Source organism: Arachis ipaensis, chromosome B08, assembly GCF_000816755.2.
Source record: "Arachis ipaensis cultivar K30076 chromosome B08, Araip1.1, whole genome shotgun sequence".
Classification (NCBI taxonomy): domain Eukaryota; kingdom Viridiplantae; phylum Streptophyta; class Magnoliopsida; order Fabales; family Fabaceae; genus Arachis; species Arachis ipaensis.
Genome location: NC_029792.2, coordinates 5,175,723 through 5,186,411, shown reverse-complemented (window position 1 = coordinate 5,186,411; position 10,689 = coordinate 5,175,723). Strand labels below are relative to the sequence as shown.

General features: G+C 42.4%; 2 protein-coding genes across 2 annotated transcripts; one reads left to right on the top strand and one right to left on the bottom strand.

Moving 5' to 3' along the window:
• On the top strand, positions 577-2,055 carry LOC110266168 (protein MAIN-LIKE 1-like). Its single transcript, XM_021110244.1, has 2 exons — positions 577-606; positions 1,203-2,055. The coding sequence occupies exon 2, from the start codon at positions 1,242-1,244 to the stop codon at positions 2,052-2,054; it is 813 nt and encodes a 270-aa protein (XP_020965903.1). The 5' UTR covers positions 577-606; positions 1,203-1,241; the 3' UTR covers position 2,055.
• Positions 6,457-10,261, bottom strand: LOC110265620. Its single transcript, XM_021108677.1, has 3 exons — positions 8,416-10,261; positions 7,212-7,519; positions 6,457-7,049 (listed from the first exon to the last, which is right to left on the bottom strand). Exons 1-3 carry the CDS (start codon positions 10,035-10,037, stop codon positions 6,703-6,705), a joined length of 2,277 nt encoding a protein of 758 aa, XP_020964336.1. The 5' UTR covers positions 10,038-10,261; the 3' UTR covers positions 6,457-6,702.

Sequence of the window (10,689 nt, the reverse complement as noted above, 5' to 3'; positions counted from 1 at the left end):
ATATATTAACATGAAAAATAAAAAAAGGGTAAAAAACCCAAATAAGCCAAGGAGAGCTCAAAATTACCCAAATCAGCCAAACGAAAAATCCATACCTGAATCAACCAGGACGAATTATTATATAATTCGAATCAATAAGATTCGAATTATACTCTCAAGTAATTCGAAGTTATATAATTCGAATTATCTCCATGCAACAAATGAACGTAATTCGAATTGATATGATTCGAATTGATATCATGTAATTCGAAACAATAAGTTTCGAATTAAACTTACCTATTTCGAATTTAGTTAATTCGAATTACTAGGAGAAGTTCACTTTAGAGAGGTTCGAATCTAGTTGATTCGAATTAGGGTTAAAATTGATTTGCATAGTAATTCGAATCAAGTTGATTCGAATTACAACTGTTTCGGCTATAAAAGGAGTTCGAACCAAGTTCATTCGAATCAGTTTCTCTTTCTCTAACCCCACCAAATCCCAGAGAAAAAGACCAACCTTTCGTACGAGTAAGACCAGAGCGGCTTTTTTTGTCGATGGGGGACGATCCGGGAAGGCTTTATCGTTTGGATGGTGTTGCTCATATCGCCGGTGTGATCAACGACGAGGTTAGTGGTTTATGAAAGCGTTTTATGATAACGGTATTTGTTAATGGTTTTTGATAATGGTTTATGTTACTGTTAGTGGTCTAGGATAGTGGTTTAGGATAGTGGTGTAGGCTAGTGGTTTTTTGTTAATGGTTTTTTATAGCGGTTTATTTTAGTGTTAGCGGTTTAAGCAAGCAGTTTAGGCCAGTGGTTTTTGTTAGTGGTATTTGAAATTGTTTTTTGTAAGCGGTTTGTGCTAATTGTTTTGGATAGTGGTTTTAGTGATGGTTAGCGGTTTAGGGGGGTGGTTTTAGTTGGTGGTGTATGGTAGTGGGTTTTGTTAATGGTTTTTTATGGGGGTTTATTTTAGTGTTAGCAGTTTAACTAAGCGGTTTAGCGGTTAACGGTAGTGGTTTATGATAAATGTGATCATGCATCTGTTTTTGTTAATGGTATTTGCACTAGGTTTGAGTGAGCGGTTTGTGTATAAAATGTTGGTCGTTTGTTTCATATATCTTTTACTCATCACGATTTATTTTCTGGTTCCTTATGAAACATATTGTATATGTTAGTGGGATGTGCATCTGTTCTAATTATGCGGTTTATGTACTGGCTAGCCTCGTCGTTGCATATCCAGCGTTAGGCGGCAGCAGGGGATGCGTCTTGATGAGAGGTACGTTCCGTACTTGCAGATGGCCGGATTGTACCATCTTGCGAGACTGAATGACAGATGGTTCCGACTAGACGAGCCCCTAGTCAGCGCATTCGTCGAGAGGTGGCGGCCTGAGACGCACACCTTCTACATGCCGTTCGGAGAGTGCACCATCACGCTTCAGGACGTCGCATACCAGCTGGGGTTGCCAGTGGACGGAGATTACGTTAGTGGTTGCCTGATAGACTTCCACCTTTACATTGAGGGTGGGAGACCTGCTTGGCAGTGGTTCCATGAGTTGCTCGGTGTTTTACCTCCCGAGAACCAGGTGCAGAAATTCGCAGTCAACTGCACCTGGTTTCAGCAGACATTTGCAGAGTGTCCAGACAGGGCTGATGAGGAGACAGTTAGGCGCTTTGCCCGGGCCTATATCATGATGTTATTGGGCACACAGCTCTTTGCCGACAAGTCCGGCAATCGTATACACATCAGATGGCTACCTTATGTTGCTCGGCTTGAGGAGATGGGTCGCTACAGTTGGGGGTCGGCGGCACTTGCATGGTTGTACAGGTGCATGTGCCGAGTCGCCAACAGACATGTGGTGAAGTTAGCTGGCCCTTTACAGTTACTACAGTCTTGGATATTCTGGAGGTTTCCCACTCTTAGACCATCTGGGTATGATGAGTTTAGCTGGCCCCTTGCCTCGAGGTACCGTTATTGTTTTGTACTATATATTCTTCTTGTATTTATTTTTGATTATGAAACCAATTTTAATGTTTCTCGTACGCAGATGGTCTGGTTACAATCCTGGGATTAGCAACAAGGGACCTCGGGTACAGATAGCTCGCCTGAAGATCGACTTGTTACAGCCTCGGCAGGTAAGTACACAGAACATATGTGTATCTGAAGTCATTGTTTCAGTTTAAATTGTCTAACGTTTTTTTTTTTTATTTTTCCAGTTCATATGGATGCCCTATAGCGCACTCGACGTCATCCAGGTTGTACATCCGGAGGTCTTGGAGCCTCGGCATACGATGTTATGGCGGTGCAGGACGTCCCTGATTTACTTTGCAGTTGTTGAGTGGCATCAGGTTGATAGAGTTTTACCTCAGTTTGGCGGCGTTCAGCCCATACCGTCTCCCGCCTTGAACATCGACTTCTTGATGTCGAAGGACGAGAGAGGAGGTGACCGTTGGTTCCCGGCACAGTACGCTGACTGGCATCTTCACTGGCAGGAGCGTGCGGAGCACATTCTACAGTTTGACATCGTCCCCGACCCCGGTCCGTCACATGATTTCTTGACATGGTGGTATCAGCACGGAAAGAGGTTTTTGTCGCCGGAGATGTTACTGGGGGATCCGAGAGGTATTCCTATTCCGGATGAGGCTACGCAGAGGGGTGCAGGTCGACTTCCAGATATGGACCAGGTCGAGGACGTTCCTGACAGACGTCGTATTGAGCGGAGAGCACGAGTTGGGACACGTCGTAGCCATCGTGAGTGGAACGGGGTGGATCTTGCTATGGATGACGTCGACCCCCCAGTTAGGGGTGGGGGGAGAGTTCGTGGTCGTGGAGGCAGGAGGAGAGTGGGTGCTGCTAGAGAGGGTGCCCATATGCCTAGGGGAGGTGATGTTGCGGGGGTTGATAGGGCCCATCAGGGCGGGCATGAGGGTGGGTCGCGTGGATCTGGTATGGGAGATCCCACGACTCACACTGATGCTGGGCTTGGTGGTGGAGGTCTTGGAGATTACTTCGTAGGTGTTCCCGGTGATGATCATACCCTTCAGGAGAGTACTCCATGGGTGAGTCCGAGCTCGATGTTTGGAGACTTGCTTGCTAGTGATGGCATTGTGGCCGAGTTCGGTGGACCGCATTTCCTTGATGATATCCGGACCATCATGCAGGAGGATGAGGCTGCAGCCGGACGGGTTCAGACGACAGGAACACAGGCACCCCTGGATGTAGATCTGAACGAGCCTGCCACGGTAGCTCATCCGCATCCTTTTGCCATGGGTGGGACCCCAGCATCGGCCCAGACTAATGGGTCACATTCAGTTGCCGGCCCGTCATCATCCAGACCCGTGCATGTTGCACCTGTGACCCCGAGACAGCCAGTTCCGGATGATAGCGACGAGTCGATTGAGGATGAGGAGCCACTTATACGGAGGAGTTTCCGGACACGGGTGCCACGCCGTTGCGGCACTGGATCGCACCTATTTAGATGATTTATGGATAGTGGTGTATGTCATGTTGTTATATTTATATTGTGTACCTTATTGGTTGGTTATCATTGTTATGGTATGTACGTTGTAGTTATGTTATTTGATGTTATGGTATGTACTTTATTGTTTTGTTATGTCATTTACTATGATCTCTTCTACTTTTCTGTTATGATATATAGTTTGATGTTATGTTATTCATTATGAGTCATCCCTCGCGGTAATGTTGTTTGTTTTAGATACTAATTTCAATCATTTAAAACATATTCAGCAGAAATATTTGGTATGAATAACAAGTTTCATTACTAATAGGAAACAACTTAGTACAAAGGAGCACAATGGTTGCTAACTGAAGTAGAAGACAAGTGCTAATAGATTAACAAATCTCCTATTGATTTCCAGCAGTCCCACTGGGGCCTGCGCCTTGTGGACAACTACGCCTGGTGTGACCTGGTTGCCTGCAGAGGCCACATCTCTTTGGCCGGTTCGGATCTGCTTCATCCATGTTGGTGCGGATTCTTGTGGATCTAGGACGACCCTCCCGCGCACGCCTCATATTCGGATCCGGTATAACGGTTGGCCCTGCATAAGGTGGCCAGAAACCCTCTGGAATGGGAGGTGTAAATCCCATCTGATAGACACCGAAAACGGAACTAAGGCGATAGACCTCGTGGACGTAGGGCTGCCATGTAAGTCGTGAATAAGCACAGCATGTCAGTGCGTGCGGACAGGGAAAATGAAGTGCTTGGAAGTATCCACAATCACAAGTCTTAGACCGTAATGAGACCCTGTACGTACCAAGGGAGAATGAACCTGTCGGAGTCGTCTCAGCAACGGTGTATTCCGAGTTTTCCCTGTCGTAAACAGTCACCGTGAAGCACCTGGCTGTCTTCAGGTTGGCCTCGATACACTTTACTAGGTATTGACTGAATTGTTGTCCAGTACCCATCTGAGCCTCGGCCTCCCTTCCCTTACGGACAAATAGCTCAGCTAGCCTTCCGTATGTGGCCTTCACCAGCGAGCAAACAGGGAGGTTTCTTACCCCCTTCAGGATTGAGTTGACACATTCCGAAATATTGGTCGTCATGTGCCCGAATCTCCGACCCTCATCACAGTACTGTGTCCACAACGAATACTCGATTCGGTTCGCCCAGTCACACATTGCCGGATTCTCAGAGCGCAGAATGTCAAACCAGTAGTCGAACTCCACTTCAGTCTTCGCATATGCGGCGTTAACAAGAAGCCTCCGGGCATCTTTTCCCTTGAACGTCAATGCAAAATTCGATGCAACGTGTCGAATGCAGAACGCCCGGTACGCAGCTGGGGGTAGCCATCCCCCATCCGGAGCCTCGAGTGCTGCCTTGATGCCATTATGCCTATCTGAAATAACTAACAGACCCGGCTGAGGTGTAACGTGCTCACGGAGGTGGGAAAGAAAGAAAGACCATGACTCAGCATTCTCACCCTCGACTAGTGCAAATGCCACGGGGAGGATGTTCGAGTTTCCGTCCTGTGCAATGACCCAGTCACACATTGTCGGATTCTCAGAGCGCAGAATGTCAAACCAGTAGTCGAACTCCACTTCAGTCTTCGCATATGCGGCGTTAACAAGAAGCCTCCGCGCATCTTTTCCCTTGAACGTCAATGCAAAGTTCGATGCAACGTGTCGAATCCATGCCGAACCTCATCTCCAACATTCCCGCCGAGATCGACGGCAAACGAAGGGGACGCAACAGGCTGCATCGGTGGCTCATACACAGGAGCAGAGGACGAAGCAACAGCAGGTCTCGAGCTCGAGCCGGCAACCGCGGCTATAGTATTGGCATTCCGGTTTGAACCACCCGAGCTAGATACCACATCAACCAACTTAGCCAACAACTCTGGTGTCCTTACCTCGGGAAACTGCCTACGACAAAGAAACATAACCTGCAAGTCCTCGTTACTACAGATTGTGGAACAATCAAACTTCACAGTGTCATGGAGCACCGCTGTTGGAATGCGGTAGAAAAACTTCTTGACCCTTTTAACTCCTTCGAGACCAAGCTTATCCAGCACACAGCTAACAAGAGCATCGTAGGTGGTTGTTGGCGTCACGATAATACATAGGGGATCCTTATCAGTGAACTTCACGCCGGATCGAGTTTTTCTCTTAATCGACCCTCTATAATGTACCAACACTAGGAAACTCTCCTCACTAGCCATCTCCCCACTTTGTTGAGAGCATCATGAGTTCACAGCATATATATATAGCTCTGGTTCGTGCTATATATATATAATTCGAAACAATTTGTTTCGAATTATGTTGTATCACAACCTAACCTAGTAATTCGAATTAACTAACCTCGAATTCCTTACTTATAATTCGAGACAATTTGTTTCGAATTATGTTGTATCACAAGCTAACCTAGTAATTCGAATTAATTAAACTCGAATTCTTTATTTATATTTCGAAACAAATTGTTTCGAATTACCTTATTTTGTTACCTTCATAGTAATTCGAATCATATTGATTCGAATTACTTTAACTCGTTGCATGCACATAATTCGAATTATATCAATTCGAATTACTTGAGAGCATAATTCGAATCTTATTGATTCGAATTACATAATAATTCGTCCTGGTGGATACAGGTGAAGATTTTTGATTTGGCGGATTTAGGTAATTTGGAAGTCTCCTTGGTTTATTTGGGTTTTTTACCCATAAAAAAAAGTATCATAACATTCAATCCAAGAATTAAAATCATAAATAAGAAACACTCATGAATCTTGTCACTTCTATGGTCTCTACATAAGTAAACTTAGTCATCACAGTGAGTCAGTAATCCAATCCAAGGTGGAAAAAAGGGAACTAAAGAGCAATACGACACTTTAATTTCAAAAAGATTTCTATTTTAACACTTCAAGTACTTAATGATTAAACATATACACCTTAAAAAAATCACTTCTTGAAAAAAAAAATTTAAATTAAAATGTATATATTTAAATTAAGTTTCAAGAAATGAAAGTATAATAATAAAAATCTTTGAATTACTAAAGCATATACATTTAATTTTCTAGAGACTAACTTGAAATCCTACAAGAAACTAAAGTATAAATTTGCATACCAAAATTTCTAAAACAAAGTTGGAAAAGTAAACTAGTTAACCAATGATGTTGAGTGTTGATCGTGCAAAATCCAAAACTGGAAACGGACAGCACAATGCCCACCATCTTCCTAACTCCTAAAGAAAGATCTCAAATTTTCGATCACCAAGCTTTGAGAGTATCATCAACAATGGCTTGGATGTCCTTCTTGCTCTTCACGACAGAGTGTTTTTTACTTTCAAAGTCAAGCTTATCGAGATCTTCAGCATTGCCTAGATAACCATACAAAACATTCTCCTTATGTAAGTTTGTGCTGTGTATACCTTGTGTTCCCTCATCATCAATTTGTTGGAACTCCTCCCTACCATGACGCTTGTCTGAATAAAACTTGTTAAGCCTTTCTGCTTCTTGCAATCCAGAAAATGTGGCATTGAAGGTCACTACCAAGATGCTGTAATTTGCAGGTTTCCCTCGGGACACTTTTGTCTTTCCCCCACCAAATCCCATACCTTCAAAATCAGAAAAAATTGACACAGAAGAAACAACACAACAAATAGTAAAACTCAACAAATCATAAAATGCTACACAAGTCAAAATACATGGTAAGATTGGAAATGGTCTGGCATAAGGGCAATACACAAGACAAGAGGATAAAAGACTACATAACTCACCCTTAAGAATAGCCTCCAACCCTTCAATACTTATGATCACCCTTTTATCAGGATTACTATTTGCAACAGAACTGTTGTGAATCAAAACAACTGGGGGCCATATGATTAAATCATTTTTCAAATTTGATGCTTCAGAAGCAGGCAGAGCCTGCCAGACCCACAATCCATCCGATGCTGGTGTATCGCGCCATCCTAAAAGTACACAAAGTGCCTTGTGAAAACCCAAATGTTCAGATCTATGCCGAGCCTTGGTTGAGTTGAAAGCATGCATTGCAAGGCTGTGTGTGTTGGCAAACTCCTTCGACTTGCTGGTATAATGATATAAGCACATAGAGGTAATTATTAACTAATTAAGCCAATTCAAACCCATTTGATGGCACGTTAAACGCTATACACTCATAAGGCAGTAAAGAAAGCAATGCAGTGATTTTTAAATGCATGTCAATAACTTACATCAAACATCTCACATGATCAACCATATTTTAGCATGGAAGCTCCCACAAAATTTTAAGAGGATGGAGACACTAGTTGCCTATTCTTATCATCTCATGCAAAGAGTAGGAGGGCATTCTAATTCCTAGATAACACGATGATGACTGTATCTATTTTCAAACCCAAGTAGACCACCATTCAAGGTGAAGGTGTTGATTTTTTTTACTTAACTCCTACATCAAATTCAGATTCTTTTTAGTGTCTTCTCCACACTAAAAACTGCAAGGGAATACTAATGAGAAACGCACTTCCCCTGTTCGCCACCCAAAAATAAAAGTTTAAAAGCTTGGCCTAGAGGATTTTCAGAGGATAGGACGAGGCAAAAAGGATGAAACGGGAAGGTATTGTCTTAATTAAACATTGCAAACGTTTATCAAGAAACTATTCTTATTGGTCATTGGAGAGGTAGGAGTGAGAGCTTGAAGATGAATGGTTTCCCCATATTGACTTTTCAGTGGAAGTCCTAATCTCTAGTCTCATATATTAACCCTGAAAGAATATAGTTCCCTACTTCACTTGGAAGCTCCTATACATCACACCTAAGTTAGATTCTAAAATATGTGAATATACAAATTCTAATGTATACTAAAACTAAGCTTAAAGAATTCCTACCTTGAAACCTGTAATCAAATACTTATTGATCAGCATTGAAAAAAAAAAAACATAAATATGCCCCCTTCTGGAGACACATTATGCAGAAGATGACACAGACCTGCCGCATAAGGTGCACCTTAAAGTATCAAGTCCCCCACGGTCTATGTATTTTCTTCGCTGTGATGGATTCTCATTCAGAAGTTTGACAAATTTAAAAAACGCATTCTGCACAAGTTGCTTGAACTCCTTAGAATCTTCAGGTGGCTCACTCTTTGACCTCTTGGAATGTTTGGATGTTTCCTTAACCTCTGATTCTGAAGAATTAGAGCCGGGGACACTTCTGGAAAGTTCACATAAATTTCTCTTTAGTTCCTTCTTTTTAATACGTTTGACAGCTTCACAAGGTTCTTCTTCAGCAAGAACTCGAGGGCCTAAGCGGGCATGGACGTTCCTGTGACAAGAACCCAGGGAACTTGGGAGGTGAATTATCCTACCACTAGTATCCCTCAACCTCTTCTTCACGCTTTTTTGAATGATAATTTCTTTCTTCCTTGGGGTCCTCTCCTCAGGTTCTATCGAATAACTAGATTTCTGTGGTCGCTTGTGACAATGAGGTGACGCAGCATGGAAAGCATTCCAAATTTGATTCTCAAATGTTTTACCACCATGTCCATACCCCAAATCAAACATCTCCACCTCTGTTTTCATAAGTTTATCATCTAAAACACCTCCATGCTTATATACATATTGGTCATGATCAAGCACAGGTAAAACCTTGCAATTACCTTGATAATCTGAATAAGTATAAGCATTTTTCTCATACGCTCTTAAGCTCCAACCTTCTTCGCTTTCTCTATATCCATCTTCTGTGCCATACTCGGGAACCACATGCTTGCTGCAACACAATGGCTCAACAAAGTGTTGTTCATCATCCTTCACCTCCTCCTTCCAAGTTGTTCCTTTTCTTAAGGAGTCTATATTACCTAGGGCGCCATCAATTTTCTCCACAATGGAATCCACAATGCTGGGTCTCTGAAACACCGAAGACATAAACCCTCCATTATTATAACATGGAACCCCATCACTCCTCTCTCTCCTCTGCAAGACCCTGTTCATAATGGAACAGTGCGTATTATTATCGGAAACCTCAACAGAGTTTGGTTTCGGAATTTGAACATGCACGTGCTCAAAATCCCCGTCTGTTCGAATCCCGACGCTTCTAAGCAACCCTAATTGCCCACCAAACAGTGACGGTGGTGGCGATAGAGTTAATGCAGACGTATATGGCTGTGAAACGGAGAGTTCATACCCAACTTGTTGATGCTCGCAATGCCTGGGAGGAAGATGAACCCCTCCATTTTCCTTCTGCTGCAAAACGAAACCGCCGTAACTTCTCGAGGGCCCAGTGGGGCCCACGGGACCTGAACCCGAAAACCGGTAAACGAAACCGCTCGACGACGACGTTGCGTTTTCGAGCTGCTTCGCTTCCAGGAGGTTATCCCACTGAAACTTCGACGACGCCGCACCGTCAGTGTACGGCGCAAAGTCAACGTTTTTTGAACGGCGGCGGTGGTCTGATCGACCGTCTTCATGGTCAGTCCTTCGGACCGGACTAACGACCCTCAACCGGTCTGGTTCTTCGAACCGGCCCGAACCGGATCGTCGGGTTTCGTCGCGAAAGTCTCGGTAAGGAGAATAGCGACGCCGGCTGTGGGTGTCGTAAAAGCTGCGCTTCCTCATATTCGGAATTATAGAAGAGACGGTGCTTTTAGGAACCAAAAAAAGAGAGAATCAAAGGCAGTAAAAGACTAAAAGGTAGAAAGCCCTAACAGTTGATCGTGTCGTGGAAGAAGAAGAACGAATAACCCTATAGGAAACGGCGCCGTTGCAGATGATTCGAAAATCCATATTGCATAGTGCGAGCGCTCAAGAGTAACGAGCCGTCCATTTGAAAATTTTTTACCTTTGACTTGGCAAAGAATTTGTTAGGAAAATTTGTAGCTGAATGTAGAAGGATCAAGGATTATTCAAATACGTAATGTTATAATTTTAAATTTTAAATAAGTCTCTAAATTTTAATTAAATTATATAATTTTATAATTTAAATCTCACTATGATTTATTTTTTTATTTTATACAGAATTTTAATTAATTTTCAATATTTGTTTTCCTCCGTATATCAATTAAGAAAAATGTTAAAAAGTTAACATTTTTTATTAATATTAAAAATTATTTTACTTTTATATTAAAATTTAAAATTTAAAATATTAAATTATTAATCACATATTAATTAAAAATAATAAATTTTATTAATTATCAATCAATCTAATAATATTAGTTGAAGCTAATAATTGCCTATTCATTCTATTTTTGGAGTTATCAATGCATTAAAC